Source organism: Semicossyphus pulcher, unplaced genomic scaffold (genome assembly GCF_022749685.1).
Source record: "Semicossyphus pulcher isolate SPU_LCO1_2020_fin unplaced genomic scaffold, fSemPul1.0.p SCAF_8, whole genome shotgun sequence".
NCBI lineage: Eukaryota > Metazoa > Chordata > Actinopteri > Labriformes > Labridae > Semicossyphus > Semicossyphus pulcher.
Genome location: NW_027211759.1, coordinates 2,820,093 through 2,837,472, shown reverse-complemented (window position 1 = coordinate 2,837,472; position 17,380 = coordinate 2,820,093). Strand labels below are relative to the sequence as shown.

At 46.2% G+C, this 17,380-nt stretch overlaps 1 protein-coding gene across 6 annotated transcripts in view; it reads left to right on the top strand.

Annotated features, from left to right (window-relative positions):
* The window catches only part of cadps2 (Ca++-dependent secretion activator 2), a 190,534-nt gene that overhangs the window by 163,582 nt on the left and 9,572 nt on the right, over nucleotides 1-17,380 (top strand). For all 6 annotated transcript variants that reach the window (XM_069685871.1, XM_069685869.1, XM_069685872.1 and 3 more), the window contains 4 exons: nucleotides 5,994-6,068; nucleotides 6,793-6,876; nucleotides 7,017-7,049; nucleotides 14,522-14,629. In XM_069685871.1, coding sequence (XP_069541972.1) covers nucleotides 5,994-6,068; nucleotides 6,793-6,876; nucleotides 7,017-7,049; nucleotides 14,522-14,629 — 300 coding nt within the window. The remainder of the gene's footprint in view (nucleotides 1-5,993; nucleotides 6,069-6,792; nucleotides 6,877-7,016; nucleotides 7,050-14,521; nucleotides 14,630-17,380) is intronic.

Here is a 17,380-nt window from a genome sequence, read left to right as displayed (position 1 = left end):
CCTCACGCTGAACAGGTGCAGTCAAACTGTCAGATCAGCCACTAAAACGCAGCTGTTTCCCTCCAAACATCCAGCAGACGAGGAGTTCAGGTGTATTTGTGTTCACTTGAAGCGGCCAAGCGCTCGACACGAGCTGTTAAATGGATGACCGTGAAGCCTGTGTGAGGAGGCAGCCTTGGCTTTGCTGAGAGCGAAACCCTTGGCCGCCGACAGTCTTGACAGAGAGCTAAGCTCGCTGTTCTCTTAACCTTCAGCTTCCTCTCTTCTCCAGCTTTCTCCGAGCCGTCGCTGCTCGAAAACACCGTCTGTCCATTTATTCCTCACACACACGCACACACACTGAACACCTGCCTGCGGAGAAGCACTCACTCTACTAGCTTTATAAACATGCTTCTCGTGTTATATTGGCACTTTTTATTTAACATTTCCAGACTGAAACAGAAGAACAAAAAGAAGAGTAAGAAGTGTCATAAAGTTGTACACCAAATAAAGCTGAGATTCTCGTCTTTGTAACGAGTAGTGGCTTTTGATCCGGGCACAACGCTGCTTCTTATATTTAAACATTTGATGTGGTCAGTTTCCGGAAGTTAAACTAGGCTTTATATTTAACCTTGATAATTCAGGCTAACATGGTTTGATTTACTCGAGGTACATCTCATTTTAAAGATCAAATTCAGACCTTCTCATAGACTTGTTGATTACAGCCTCCTGGTATAGAGCAGCCTCCTGGTGTAGAGCAGCCTCCTGGTGTAGAGCAGCCTCCTGGTGTAGAGCAGCCTCCTGGTATAGAGCAGCCTCCTGGTGTAGAGCAGCCCTCTGGTGTAGAGCAGCCTCCTGGTGTAGAGCAGCCCTCTGGTATAGAGCAGCCTCCTGGTATAGAGCAGCCTCCTGGTATAGAGCAGCCTCCTGGTGTAGAGCAGCCCTCTGGTGTAGAGCAGCCCTCTGGTGTAGAGCAGCCTCCTGGTGTAGAGCAGCCCTCTGGTGTAGAGCAGCCTCCTGGTGTAGAGCAGCCCTCTGGTGTAGAGCAGCCTCCTGGTGTAGAGCAGCCTCCTGGTATAGAGCAGCCCTCTGGTGTAGAGCAGCCTCCTGGTATAGAGCAGCCCTCTGGTGTAGAGCAGCCCTCTGGTGTAGAGCAGCCCTCTGGTGTAGAGCAGCCTCCTGGTGTAGAGCAGCCTCCTGGTGTAGAGCAGCCCTCTGGTGTAGAGCAGCCCTCTGGTGTAGAGCAGCCTCCTGGTGTAGAGCAGCCCTCTGGTGTAGAGCAGCCTCCTGGTGTAGAGCAGCCTCCTGGTGTAGAGCAGCCTCCTGGTATAGAGCAGCCCTCTGGTATAGAGCAGCCCTCTGGTGTAGAGCAGCCTCCTGGTGTAGAGCAGCCTCCTGGTGTAGAGCAGCCTCCTGGTGTAGAGCAGCCTCCTGGTGTAGAGCAGCCCCCTGGTGTAGAGCAGCCCTCTGGTGTAGAGCAGCCCTCTGGTGTAGAGCAGCCTCCTGGTGTAGAGCAGCCTCCTGGTATAGAGCAGCCTCCTGGCGTAGAGCAGCCTCCTGGCGTAGAGCAGCCTCCTGGTGTAGAGCAGCCCCCTGGTGTAGAGCAGCCCTCTGGTGTAGAGCAGCCCTCTGGTGTAGAGCAGCCTCCTGGTGTAGAGCAGCCTCCTGGTATAGAGCAGCCCTCTGGTGTAGAGCAGCCTCCTGGTGTAGAGCAGCCTCCTGGTATAGAGCAGCCCTCTGGTGTAGAGCAGCCTCCTGGTGTAGAGCAGCCTCCTGGTGTAGAGCAGCCTCCTGGTATAGAGCAGCCCTCTGGTGTAGAGCAGCCCTCTGGTGTAGAGCAGCCTCCTGGTGTAGAGCAGCCTCCTGGTATAGAGCAGCCCTCTGGTGTAGAGCAGCCTCCTGGTGTAGAGCAGCCTCCTGGTGTAGAGCAGCCTCCTGGTATAGAGCAGCCCTCTGGTGTAGAGCAGCCTCCTGGTGTAGAGCAGCCTCCTGGTGTAGAGCAGCCTCCTGGTATAGAGCAGCCCTCTGGTGTAGAGCAGCCTCCTGGTGTAGAGCAGCCCTCTGTCAAACGGTGTCTGTGTGTGGCTGTTTTACAGAAGGCCCAAATCCAGCCTGTATTTACTTCTTATAAAACCACCAGTATGAACAAAGTAGGAGGCTGCCCAGTGTACCAAACCAAATAATCAAAATAATGCTAATGGCTTGCTTATTAGCCTTGGGAGACTGTGTAAGCTAGTTAGCAGAGAATGCTAACACGTGCAGCTGATATTATTGCAGATAATCACACTGTTTAATGCCTCTCTCACAATTTTGCTCTTTTGCTTTTGGACAGTCGAAGAAGAGGTGCAGCTGTCGCTCGTCCGTTTGACTTTGTGTTGCGTTAAATGTTTTTTTCAGCTCGTAAAGGCGGAAATTCCTGCCGCCCAAAATACTGAGTAACCTTGAGGATTGAATGTTCTGCATGTTGGAATGAAGACGTGTTTTTGTCCAAACTGTTCTGAGTCGTTTCCAAAAGGAGAAAAGCTTCAGCAGCCCATCCGCTCTCTGCTGGTTAGATTTTTATGCCCAACAATCGAGAGACTGTCAGACCAGCAGAGACTCAGACTCTGACAATGTCTCTTGTGTTGAACATTATGACTATTAAAATTACATGTTTGAGTCGAGGTCAAAACTTTGGTGGAAATGGAATAAAGCTGTGAAATGTACAGAAAAAGTTTTAATGTAAATTTTGTGTGAATACTTATATACAGATGTCACTGTTGAGTTCGATTGGCTGACTTGTTTGCCCTCTTCTCCTTGTCTCATGTCCTCCCCTGTCCCTCGATCATCTCCATGTGTCCTGCACGTCATTGTTTGCATCCCAGATTGACAAACAATGGGTAAGTCCTTCCATCGCCTCATCGCCTTTTCCTTTCATCTCACACTTTTCCACCTAAAAGAGAAATCAACATTTCCCTAATTAAAGTCAGTAAAGAGCCCAAATCAATTAAACGCTCGTAAGGAGCCATCGGTGTCCGTGAGTGAGAGTATATCCCAAAGAACGTGAGCCTTTTTCCTAGCAGCGCTGTCCAGTGTAGCTCTGCAGAGCTGCAGCACTGCACCTTTGTGTGTTCAGCTGAACACACCTGATCCAGCCAATCAGGGGGAGGTAAAGATGGTGAAAACAGCAGGGCCTCTCCTGGACCCAGAAGGAGCACTGCTTCTGTAATTCATCATATCATCTGCATAAGGTTGAAACTTGCAGATCGTATCATTTAAAGGGGCTCTGGCGTGGTGAAGGAAATTCTCAGACCCATCAAACTTTCACTGAGAAATCCTCAAGAGCTCGTGTCAAACATGATTTTTACTTTTGAGCCGATTTCCGTTTTGTTCCGGTCACATGAGTTACGCGCTTGCTGCTTTTTTGTTTTTCATAACAACCCAAAAGCTCCATGTACTGTGAAAGTTTACAGCCTGGTCACGTACCTGACATCTAATCCATCCACAACTGAGGCAAATGCACAATAAATACATCCAATACCAGACAAGGACAACTCACAGCGATGAATATTAGAACATGTGCAGACCCATTATGTGATATAGATGAAGAGAAGAGAAGAAAAAGTGATGCAAGCAGCTCTCAGATGAAATAAGGTTGGAGTCCCCCGCTTTAGAGAAATCGACCGGGGCGTGATGCACCAGGAGTTGACCGCAGCCGTTAGCAGCAGTTGCTGTGACATCCCAGCTGCTTGGCTCTCTGCACTCAGCCTCCTCTCTTCCTTTTTTAACGAAGTAGTGACGCAGTGAGCAAACCAAGTTTTGACAGAAATGTTGACCGCTAACCTCTCCTCCTTTGCCCGCCATAAGTGTGTGTGTGTGAGAGTGTCCCTGCAGGCTGCCGTACCACAGCTTTATGAAAATAATCACAATTAGTTTACTGGTTGTAACTGTTTTTGTCGAGAAGGTATTACAGTAAATGACTGATACAGAGATTTAAGTACTTACCTGCACCTGAACCCCCCCAAACCTGCGCCTACGCCTAATAAGTACAAAACGTTTTGATATAACTCCGGTGGATTTGTTGAGCATTGCCGATAACTGCACTGATTTAAAGTGTTTTCCACTGACTCAGCATGTTACTCTATGTTTCATGTTGTATGTAAGGATCCCTACAGAGAGACCTTTTTGTTACAGAGGAAGATGATTTTCTTCTTAAAGCAGAAACAGCCGTTACATCGCTCTGTCCAAACACACCAGACTCCATTGATAAAAACGGTCATTTTACATCACAGTACACGGGGAGTTGCTGGTTAGTTGATGCCTTGATCGGCATGTTTGCTTGTGTTATCGTGCGACTTAAATAGTTTGTGCTTTAAATGTTTTGTTCGGATCTGATGTGTGTGTGTGTATCGAAGATGACACAAACGGACAGAGCGATGGAGGCAGCGGTAGTGAAGCTTTGTGTTCAGAAGGTTGAAGCGTTTTACCTCCCATACGACTGAACCGTGCTTACACATGAAGTCAAATCACAGCCTCCATTTAAAAATAATGCGTGGTTCGTCCCCTTTGTCATGTTTTAATGCACCACATTTCTGAAACAACCTCAGCAGACGCTCTTGACTTTCCATGTATATGGTTCATTTGCTGCAGGTTCATGTTCACTTGGTGCTGTGAATGAGGCCTCCTTACCTCTGACCCCTGACCAGCAGTCTGAAGGCTTTAAAGAGATGTCAGTCTGAACTTGATCCAAACCTCTGGTGTGGTCAGTTTTCTGCCAGCGAGTGTTCAAGTGCGTCCATCTGCAGCAAAACAGTCGGCCATGAGCTTCCCCTCCTTCCTTCTAGTCTGTTTTTTAAGGAAAATGGCGTCCAGATTCAGCTTGGAAGATCTTTTGTAGACCCCTGTTAAACCGGCTGATCAGCTGAAATCAATGACAACGTTCATGTCGTTTTGTCGCCGAGGTCGTTTGAAGAGTGTCGGGCGGTCATGTTGAAAACTTGGCCCAGTTCAGAATCTAAAACATCTCAGCGAGCTGAAGTAGCAGCGGCGGCTGCAGCTCGAACACCAGATAAATCTTTTTAGAAGCAATAATTGTTCTTTTCAGTTTTTGCTGTGCACATGGCAAAGACCAAACAATTTCTTCTCCTCTTTCTGCTTTTTACGGCGCCCTTTGTGGACATAAAATGGGCCAAAGCAGCAATGTTAATTGAGGTAAGAAGAGGAAAAAGAGAAAAGCTCTCAAGATTTGCCAAAAAGATTCGGCGTGCTGAAAGAGGACTGCCATTTTTACGGACTTGTGGAGGGAAAAAAAACATAATTAGGGCTGGCGGCGGTGACCTCCCTGGACCTGCAATTTGTCAGCGATCCGTGCGCTTTGTTGATTGAAATTTTTAATTTGGGTGTTCTTTAGACGGCCAGTGAAAGGGCATTGTCGCCCAGAGATGAACTCCCCTGCTGCTGCTGCCATTCAGCGCTCAGCCCCGGCCTTTTTTTTCCTCCTCCCTTCAAGGGAAAAGGTGCCATGAATATGTTTTAGGGGGGGCCCAAACGAGACATGAAATGGCGGATTAATTGAATCTTGTGTGAGCCTTTGGTCCTCGCAGCTGGACCGGTGCTTTAGAGGAATACAAGGCTGCTCTAATTGTGGGGAGCCGCACAAAAAGTATCCTTCAGATTCCTTCGCTTTTCCAGCGCGGACGGGAATGTCAGTCAGCCGCATAATGGTCCTATTAGCTGCTTAACTCAGCGGCGTTACACGGATGGGAAGGTTTTTCACGCCTCGCCGTGTCGGGAGGGGTGTGTGTGTGTGTGTGTGTGTGTGTCCGTGTGTGTGTGTGTGTGAGTGGAGACTTGATGTTCATTCATATTCGAGTGTTGTACGTTTTCTTTCTGTCTTTTGCAGCACAGACAATGCTGTTGTTCTGTATCAGGAGAAGTCATTTTTGTGGCCTTTATATTTTCTGAAAATAACATAATAAATATTGCTCTTTGTCCCCCCGCCCACCTCCACGTCCCCCCCCCCCCTCCGTTTGCAGCAACAGTACCACTCCAAAATCGATGTTCTGATTGACGACGCGTTCAAAGAAATGATTTCCTCCCTCGTCTCAAAGGTAAATCTCTTTTTATCCTCCAGTCACATCCCATCAGGAGTTCCTCTGTTGGCCTTTTGTTTTTTATCATTTAGTTTATTATATTTCTATATTCCTTTTTTTTTACCTTCCTCTTTTTACCTTCTAATTTAGCCGTTAATTATTGTTTTTATATCGTGTTTTCTTTTTGTTTGAGAGGGAGAAGAGAAAAAAATAATTATTTTATCACTTTTAAATTCATGTTTTATTATTTTTATGGGATGTGTTTATTTCTAGTTCTTATTCATTTTATTGTTTTTTATTTTTTTCTCTATTTATTTTCTACATTTTTGTTTTTTTTAAACATTTATCGTTTTAGCTCCTAGATAGTGATAAACTTACAATCTGATATCTGACATTTTTCTATTTCCTGTTTACATTTAATTTAATATTTAATTTGATTTATTTTAGCATTTATTATAACCCTAATGTTTTAATTCCCCTTAGCCCTAATTATGCTCGTTTTAAGACTTTATTTACCATTAAAAGACGTGTTATTAAGTCAGCGATGCAGAGACAGCAGATATCTTTTCTCTTGTCTTCCATCTTTTAACAAAACTATAAAATACTGTGTCGATAAAGGAAATAGATTTAATAAAATGCATAAATTATTCTGAATCTGCTGCCCACTTTCTTTTTAAACAAAGCTAATAAAGAGTTCAAATGACGGCAGTAAACGGCGAGTGTGTCTCCTCTCTGTCTGCAGTTTGCTGCTGTTTTAGACTGCGTCCTCTCCAAGCTCTCCAGATACGATGAAGGCACATTCTTCTCTTCCATCCTCTCTTTCACAGTGAGTAGAAACGTTTTTGTTCCTGAAACCGAGCGCGCCGAGCCGCTTCTTTCACCGCTCAGCCTGTTATTTGCTGGAAACCAGATCTTCCCAGCTGAACGTCAGTGTCATTCTTCTTCTTCTCTTCCTCCTCCTGAAAGGTGAAAGCAGCCGCCAAATATGTGGAAGTCCCTGTGAGTCCGTCGCTCTGCCTGCTGTTTATTATTCACCCTGTCCGTCACAGTCCATGTTTGTGTTTTCTGTCCACACTCAGACAGTGGAGGTGTCGGCTGGAGAATAAAGCAGCCTGCAAATGCAAAGCGGGCGCTCTTTGCATTCAGTCATGTGCTTGTTGTTTTTTTAAAGTTTGTCATCTTAGCTTCTAAGCATGTGTGAAAGATAAAGAGCCGTTTTATTCCATCTGCAGCTCCAGAGCCAAAGATCACACAACAAGCATAATTAATTGCACTCTTGTCCTTGGAGATGTGTTTTGCTGAAGTGTCGGTTTGTAGGCGGCGGCGGCGTTATGGTGTCGAGCGGTTAATGAGCGGCGGCGTCGTGGCAAAGATCAGAGGCTGCGGCGAGCGAGCGGGAGGAGGAGGAGGAGGTGACGCGACGAGCTCGACGAGGAGCTAAAGTGTGGAGGTGATGAGGCGTAAACGTTTGGCGGCGTTCAAGGTGTGAAGGAGAGAGAGGTTTAATCTTCAGAATCAGACGAGCTGACCCCTCGTTTTCCAAAGTGATTAACAGCTCAGAACCAACAAAGAACAATTCCTCTGTGGTTTGCTTTTTTCTAACCGCTCTCTGTTTAACAATTTCCATCGCTTTAATATTTTTAAAAGCATCCGCTGGGATTTAAGATATTTAAAATCAGTTCTTCCAAAAATCTCAGGCTTCAATCCAAACAGAAGAAAACTCTGCAGAGGAGAAATTATTAAAAACGATTTTCTTTCCTGCTTTTCGAGGAGTTTGGCTGCAAATAAATGTTTTAAATGACCACGATAAGAAAAACGGTTCCTATTTAAAGGTTGATATTCAGCAAAGTGTTTGCTCATAGACGATCATGTCACTTCAGTCAGTGGCGCAGTTGTTTATGTTCTGTGATTGCTTTTTGTTTTATCCAGTTGCTCCTCAACATTATCATTTGATTGACAGGTGTCTAAGCCACATCACAATCATCCTGTTTCTACACATTTCCTCCAACTGCATGTTTTTCTCTGTAACCAAACTTGTCCTCTGCCTGAAGACATTAGGTCAACCTTTTCTGTAAATATGTTCGTCTTTTCTTTTTGAGGGACAAAGCCGAGAAGATCGAAACCACTCTCATGTCTGTGCGCTAAACACAGCTTACCTGGATGTGTCCAAACCAAACTAAAAACACCAACCAGCATGTTATACTTCAGTAATGTAAAAAAAACAACGACATGTTCAAATGAAAATGTGCCTTTTCCAGTTATCGTGTGTTGTACTGTTACTTTTATGAACCAGCAATCTCTGAACCCATCGGCTATCCCCTGACGACGATATAGCCTCTGGGAGTGACGGTGAATCGTGCTGGCGGTGTAGCCGGCGTTTGGCGATGAAGGACTTCCTTCTCCGTGCGCTGCATTGTTTACAGTCCAGTTTGTTCATTTATTTTATTTAAAAGGGACCATTTAACACGTAATTGTCACCTTTTGATGCACCGTACCAGATTATAGCTTTAAGCTAATTCGCATCTGTAGTCCCTCGGCATGTCAACACAAGACAAAACACAGAAAATACAAAGCTACACACAAAGTAGCTCATCATCAGTGTATGCTAAATTAAAACAAGCCATAAAGACCATAGGATGGAATTCAAGGTCAGTGAGTGCAGAGCTGAGCAGCTTTTAACAGTCAGCAGCTCGAGAAGCGACCGAGTGTTCAGATCAAAGGTAAATTCTCCCTCCAGATGTGTCTGCTAAATAAACGCTGTCATCTCTCGGTTCGTCCCATCCCCCGGAGGAGCGCCCGTTCATCTGTCTGTGCTGAGTCTCAGTCTCACTGTAAACAGGAAGTTACACAGAGGCTGCACTCTGGCTGACTGCAGCGGGATGAAGCCCAAACAGAAACAGATTCTCTTGTGATCGACTTTAATTAACGGCTCTTCAGTTTAAAGAACAACATCATGATGCAGATTAGGAACAACATGAAGCTTTGTCAGGTCTGTCCTCAAGAGGAGAAGAACACTACTTTAACATGAGACGGAGGGCAGAGCCATCATTTATGATGCATTCAGGGAAGTCAGGAAATCTAACGGCTTTCGGAACACAGCGTCAGGCAGATTTGTCTCAAGTTGAATTTTAGCTCTAGATCCGATCGTTAGCTGAACTTGCTGCAGACGTCTGTTTATAGAGATTAATAAATCGTTGTCAGATGACGCTGACTACACTTCCCGTACTAAAAACCCACGTCCCTGCCAGAAGACATTAATGAACCAGTGACTTCCTGAAGTCTTTACCGGTTGCTTGGAAACAGTTCCTTTTTTCTTCTTTTTCAGCAAAAGTCAGAATATGACGGCAAGTCTTCACAGGAGGCGTTTCAGCTGCAGGTTTCAGTCTGACAGATCAGCTCCTACAATAATCAGTGGATGTGAACGCCTGCTGCAGAGCGGTCACATCTTACTGGCACTTCATGTGTGTGAACATGACTGTATTTTCTGTTGAAGTGTATTTCTCGCTGTGCCTCCTGTCTTTACTCTAACAGTAGAGAAACAACTCGTGTTCAGAGTTTCCCACTGATTTAAAGAGAAAACAGAAATAGTTTCCTAATAACTGGAGGGCGAAAGATGTTTTCGTGACAAAGAGTTGGGGGCGGAGCCGTCCAGCAGGGCCGATAAGAGGCCCCGCCCCCTGACACAATGTCCCACCTGCAAAAGAGGCTTACCTGTGTCAGGTTTCCCACACACAAAGGACCAAAAGGCCGAGGTAGAGGTTACATTATAATTTCAGGGGAGGAAGCAGCTGAGGAGGAAGTCTGTCTGGGAACCAGAGAGCATGATGGGATAGGTGGGAGGAACCGCGGCGGGGCAGAGGATTAAGGAGGTCAGGTGAGACTGTTGTGCTCAGCTGTTCACTGAGTCGGTGTGGGACGCTCTCACAGCTGTGCATCTCTGTATTTGATATTCTTATTCTACGTTTCTGTTCAGAGGAATCATTAGGAATCATTAATGTGTCCTTAAATCACTTAAAGAAAGCTGGATCTGTGTGTGCAGTGTTGCGAGTGCTCAGAGCCGATGTGCAGACTCTGTGGAGGGTTGGAGTCGTTCAGCGTGTGTTTCTCACACTGACTCACACGTGTTGAGCAGGTCCGACGTGCTGCAGCTCTACAGCCAAGATACCAGTGACTGACAGCCGCACATGCTCGCGTCAGCCATATGCACGCAGGCTGAGCAGGAACACAAACATTGGAAGAGCGATCATCGTCTCTGGCTCCTCACCATCTTTAACACACGGCGGCCCGACAGCGCCGGTCCTAACGTTCCGGGAGCATGGATGTGTTCTCGCCTGTATTCCACCATCATAAGCACAATCATTTAAAGTTACAGAGGGGCTTTCTGCTGTGACGTGCAAGCACACACACTACCTGCACCTGGTCGATGAAATGAATCCAGGGCAGGAAACGAGGCCGGTCCAGGTGTGTAATTACCTGCCCTCCTCCTCCTCTAACTGCTCATTGTCAACAGGAATCTCCTCCTCCAGCTTCAAACCGTCTCCCTCCTCCCCGTCGGAATCCGAAACACGAACACGGCTTAATTTTACACTCTCAATTTTTTTAGTTGTCAAATGTTGACAAGCAACCGGGCGGCCATTATCCCGGCGCAGAGGGGATTACTGGTGTTTGGCTACAAGTGAGGAAACAGTGAAGGAGACAAAACAGGCAGAGAGGACAGAGCGTGACAAGAGCGCCGAGCTGCCTCTATGTGTGTTTTTTCCTCTCGTGTTAAAGTCTTAATCTCTGCGGCTGGAACTGTGCCGGCGTCTCCGACCTGTCATGCTGCTTTGTCACCTCGTCAGAACGAGAGAAAAGAGAGGTAAATGATTGAGACTAAGCCTTCAGGGGATGGAAGGAGGGAAGATGATGTCTCAAGTGACAAACAGGGCAGTAATATGTTGCCACTGACACACACACACACACACACACACACACACACACACACACTCCTGAATGTTGTAGTTAATATCTTTCTTTATTGTGACCCTACCTGAACTTGTTTTTGACTTCACTTGCCTTCAGTACACCTCAAAAATCATATAAACACACATAAAGATGTTAAATATGCTGCTTAAACAGCATCCACGCTTCGCGTTTCAAGCTTTCCAACAGGCGTTTGAACCCAGCTGCAGAGATCTGCTCACATTTAGCCACATTAGCATTCACAAGCTACATTTTTAGCGTCCTAACACTTCTTTTAGGGCGCTTAAAAAGCTGTCGGGCCATCAGTGAGCATCTTTCGCCCTATTTTCTGCGATGTGTATTGGCACTAGTCAGCCCTTGTCTTAGGGTGCTTTCATGAGGAAATAGAAATACAGGCTGACCAAACAATTTCACAAATGCTGTGGAAACGCACGAGAACACGGACGAGTTCAAACTGTTCAGTGACTGAAGGAGATGGAGCTGATGGAGCTTTGGAACAATGTTGGTTTAAAGTAAAAACAACTCCAACAACAAAACTTTAAAGTCTTTGGTTGTCTCTCTTCTTGTTCTCTCTCTTTGTTTACGTCAGGGAGTTTTCCCACGTGGAAATTCTGACCAATCCGAAAGCAGTCGTCCGCTGGTGAAAGCTGCCGTGTGAACACAAACCAAACTCGAGGCAAAATGTAACTTTGTATCAAGTCTTTGATTCGGATCAAACAAACAGACTTTAGGTGTGAAAGCGCCCCGAGGCTTTCAGTCGCTGACAGAGAAGTCTTTAATTGGCTGTTACTTACTTGCTCCTCTTCATCCCCTATGGGACACGAGGCTTCAATGAGCTCTCTCCATTGCACGCGGCCCTTGGCAGCACGTTGGGCCTCTCCCCATGACGGGTTCATTTTTTCCAGCTCCTGTGTCACAGTTCTGCACCAGGTGGATTTCCGGGTTTTAATTGGCTGTGAGACAAAGCGAATCAGTCACAAAAAAAGGAAAAGTGGAGGGAGGAAAGCACGCTAACGCCTCCTTCTTTCTTCCTCCAAAAGCAAACAAAGATGGCCGACACTGCAAGTGCCATGTGCAAGCTTTCATTAGACATATTCTAAACTATCAGTAGCTGTACTTAAATGTTTTACCGTCTGTGTGGTTAGAGAGAGTGGTGGTAACCACATTTTGTATATCCACTGTGCTGACCACTCCTGACCAAAACACACTCCCGCCACCTGCTGGAGCGGAGAGTCGTTTCATTTTACAGGCACAGAATGTTTATTCTAGTTGGCCGTAAGTCTTTGTGGTGTGTTCAAGTACAACTTCTTGGTCCAGTCACGCGACATGTTATCTCTGTAGCTCTTTGGTGTCGTGTGGTGTTTCTTAAGGATTTGAGCTCGGGGGAATGTCCTGCTGAAACTGGAACAGAGACAAACACAATCTATTTGTCACAAAGCCGTAGTTTCACGATGTAACTGTGTGTTCTTCTTCAACGTGCACTTTATATCGGCTTCATTTGTGATGCCGGCATGCAATTCTACATGAACCCTCCAGGGCATTCTGTGTCGCAGGGTCGTGGTCAATGTGTGTATTTCTTTGAGATCGTGTCGACATAAATAACAGACTCTGAAACTATCTACCCTCATCACCGCGAGGCGCTGAGGATGCAAAACGTGCAGAAATGGTAGAAATGTTTCTGCATTGATGTGGAGGTGACCTGGAAGTGTCTGCTGCGACACATCAGAGACAACATGACGAGTATTGAAACACACCTCGTCAACATTTCTGACTGTCACTCAGCGATGATCCTCCATCTGCCAGACTCTCACTTCTCCACTCACTCCAAAGCATTATGGGTATTCTGACAAGCCTGTCAATCATCGCTCTTGACCAATCCTCTCTTTAGTTGAACGCAGCACTCGCGGCCCCCCTCCTTCCCTGCACACCAGATCCCCTTGCAGGCATGTGACCCCGCTTTAACCCCGGTGTCTGTCCAGCGGTCCGTCTGAATTACAGCTGAGCGTCTCTGACTGGTCTCAGTCTGACGCTCAGCGCTGAAAGAAACACATTTTATCTGAAACACTTTCTTCCTTTTAATGTAACAAGAAGTTTGGAAACTGAGACTTAAAGTTACTTTCATTTTGTTTGGATGTTGGCGCCCCCTGTGGACAAAACTAAGTCTTTTCTCTTTGCTGATCGCGTCCTGAACATGTGTTTGAAGTATTTTTATTTAAACTGTCTAAAGTACCGCTCACTGGGAAAATGTAAACAAAGGCTGTGTCGGTCTGCGTCACAGGAATTGCTTTGTCTGAATCCAGCCGAGTGACGGCAGTGAAAAACATTTAAAATATCCTTTTAGAAATCGTCGATCTTCTATCTGATGGTCTGTTTTTGTAGCTCACGTAGAGGCATCAGTATTAAATCCAGCCTGTGTCATCACCAGTTAAACTCTCACTGCTGGTGAGAAGCACAGAGAGTCCGTCTCCGTCTCAGGATGTCACATCTGTCGTAGTGAAACTGTGTTTAGAGCCGAGCCGTCCGTGATCTTCCTGCCCGGCCTCTTTCCTTTTCAAATCACAAACCCAAATTCAGGCACTTTGACATCGAGCCGAGCAGCTGACTGTCAGGTTTCCTCCGACATTAGCATGTGACACTTTGTGTTTCGTGTGTGTTTTCTCGGATAAAGAAAAGGTTACAGTCCCACATGTATAATCCCTCTCTAACCTGCTCTCTGCCTGTAAGTGAAGCCAAAAGGTTTCCCCGTTTCTCCAGGCTCCATTTCCTCGTGTTTGCACGGGGGACCTGACGTGCCATGCTCAGCAGCTCTGCAGCAGCACAACAAACCCCCCCGGGGGCCGACGCATGCCGGCTCAGAGAAAACGAGTGTGAAAGATGTCAAAGCAATTACAATAAGCATTACAGCTGTAATCTCCCCTGACAACAGGGAGTGTGAATGAACAGAGCTTTACCCACTTGTGCTGCCTCTGGCCTCTCCACGCCCAGCAGACCGCTGCTTCCACAGCAGGGAGTGTTTCCTGCCGTGTCACAGCTCCTGCAGCTTCTCGTTACTCCAAACACGGAGAAGGTAGATTATTATTTTTACTCTTTTCACACAGGAAGCTGCAGGTGACGCCGAACATCTGCTCCCTGTGTTCTTGGAGTGTTCGGTCTATAATAAAAACACTCCTGAAACGTGACAGAGTCTGAGAGGCAAAGCTTTTTATCATCATTCCCTCACACGCTAAATAAACATCACATTTAGTTTTGTGGCTTTTAAAGACCACAAAACAATCGAGGCCTGAGCTGAGTGATGGATTGTTGCATGCTGACATTATTATCCGGGGGTCTCTTCCATCTCACTGTTATGAAAACCTCTGCTGCTCTTCTGCATATAAAACCAGGCATGTTCACATTTCCACACCAGGCTCTACGATCTGCTTGCCGTGAATGTTTGACATCGTTCTCCATCTTCAGCCTCCGCCCTCTCTGAGCCGTGCTCACGCCTGTCTGTGTCCTCTCTCCTGCAGAAGCCAGGGATGGATCTGGCCGACACCTACATCACCTTCGTACGGCAGAACCAGGACATCCTCCGAGACCGCGTCCAGGACGAGCTCTACATCGAGAAGGTGTTTGATGTGAGTGTTGTAAACGACAGCTCTGGTTTCAACTTGTGTTTTAGTTTTGTCATCTTTATGTTCAGGAAATATGACACTTTATTTACCAAGTAGAAAAATAAGATCTTGGAACATGGAAACATCAGTAAGAGGAGGTCAGCAGCATCGAGATATATGCACCTTTCGCAGGTTAGCTAGGATGGATGGTTGTAACAGACGCCTTTAATACAGAACACACTAGGGCTGGATTTTGTCTTCCCACGATTAAATAAACATGATTGACGGTGATGTTGACGTTTAAAATGCTCCGCCCGTAGAAAACTCTGCTGCAGATCAAATCAAGCGCTCCCTAAACTAACAGCCCCTCCCCCAGGGAGTGGGAGCTGGCATGTCATGTGATGAGCGCCTACCTCGCAGCGGCAGTTTAGAGAGGAAGAGTGAACAACAGAGACGGTCGGAGAAACTAAAGCCAAACGTCTGGAACAGAAGACGAAGAGCTGGTCCCCTGAAACGGCTCGTCAGCGCTTGTTTGGAGGTGTTTCAGGTTTAAGTGATGTTCAGAAGAAACAATAACCAGCAAAGAGGTCATGACCCCTGCGTCTGCGCCGCAAAGCAACACGACTAACTTGTTGAAGCAGCTGAAAGAACAAAGTGCAGCATGATGAGTGTGTGAAGGCCGAGAGGAAGAACGAGCTGCTCCCCGTCCTCCAGCGTCACGTCACAGATCAATAATCGTAATCTCAATGTGTGACCACTAAACTGTCTTATAAAATTACTTAATATACAAAAGTTCTTGTTCATGAGTTGGATGTAAATCTCCTCCAAAGTTTTATAGATTCTACTGTAGTCCACAAATCCTTCCACCAAGTTTCATGAGCATCGGGCAGATAGTTTTATAGTAATCCTGCTGACAAACAAACAAACAGCGCTGAAATAAAAACCTGCACAACAACCTCAAAGGGAACAAGAAGCCGCAGCACGTCGCAGGCTGGAGCAAAAAAAAATTGGAAACAAGGTAATAAAAAATCTAATTTCCTTCTTGACTTAAAATATCTGCTGAAAGCAGCGTAACTTGACATTACACATCAGCCATGACCTGCGCATGAAACATTTAGCACCGTGTTTTTGTGACGGAGAAGAAAGCGGACAATAAGAGGAGATTTTGCAGTCATGGCTTTGACTTCCCCTCCCGTCAGCCGGCCGTCAGCTCTCCCGCGGCGGATCGCAGCTCGAGGACACGAAGACAAAATCATGGTCGCCAATGATTCACTTCTAGGCGCTGCGTTCACGGCCTCTCTGAACAAAACCACGCTGAGCAGGAACATTTCCCCTTTCGAAACGTTTGGAAACTTTTCTACTTGTCATCCATCAACAAGTATTTCCACCGGTGAAACTCAGAACATAGCAGCTGCTAATCCAAACAGACAACAGAGAATGCACAACCAGGTCCCAAAGAAGACTGAATAACAGGTATGAATTAAAATAGACTTTTGGTTACGAAGGGACACACGTTTCCCTGGTTATGTTTCTCTCAGCACCATTTTTAAACTAATGTGATTTAATAAGATGTTTATTTTGGGCCTGCACCAGAAGTGGTCTGAGGTGGTGGTCGGTAGCACCCAAAGAGACCCGGAAATGTGTGATCCTGAGCCGAACCGGACCAGTCTATTATTTAAAAGCCGGATCCTGAACTGAGTTATGTCGGACCCGACCCCGGCCGGGCGTAACAGACCTGATCAACACCGACTTCACAGCTGATCATGATTAACAAGTTACCGTTAGTCAGCTGTGTGACGCAGCCTTCTCCCCTGAGCCTGGCTCATCCATCCTCCACCAAGGAAGTTCTTAAACACATCCATGTTTCCTGTCGTGTTGGTTAAAACGCTGATGCTAGTCACTGCTTATTTCAGATTAAAAGTCCACTAGTTTAGAAGCTGCTGGTTTTACTTCTTTATATTCGTTTTCTTTCGGCTTCTTTTTCACATCAGCGAGGAAGGTATCCATCTTCACCGGCTCGGGCTTTAACGTTTCTCTGAACCTGCAGTCACGTCACTCTTCTCATTGTTGCTCTTTCTTACGTTTTTTCCACCATATTTCCCGCACGTTCTCATCCGAATGATGCAAGTTAAGTTAACACACACACACACACACACACACACACCCAGCACGTGATCATGAACAACACTTTCTAATCACGGCCGGGTCTTCCCGGATCCACTCGAGTATTACACATAATGTTGAACAGACCCGGAACCGAGGTTTATAGAACATGGAACGAGTCCCGTCAGGGTCCCGGGTCCTTGATTTCCGGCGGACCCGTGAAGACCTCTACTTTGCAGCAGAACCGTTATTTACGCCGGTGAACCTTAGCGACATTATCAGAGTGCGTGTCGCAGGCTCAGGTGTTGTTCCATTCTAACTGATGACTAAACTCCAAAAAAAGGGGATTTCATTTTTCACTGCTGTGAGAGTGGCTCGTTACGTAAAACACAAAACGACATTATTTAAAGCTCATTTTTTTGTTCAGTGACATTTCTTGTGTTTGTTTGAAAAATGACTGCCGTGTAGAAGTCAGTGAATTCTACCTGCTGCAGGGGAAAGCCAGAAACACACAGGGGGGTTTATCTGCCTGATATCATGAAGTTAAAACCTCGAACGTGTGGAAACATGACGGTCACGGTCTGCTCGTCGTTTTGGTCTCTTTGGCAACATTTCAGTCCACTTCTTTTGATTTCAGTTTGTCTGAGTTTCTTTTCACCAACACAGAATGTC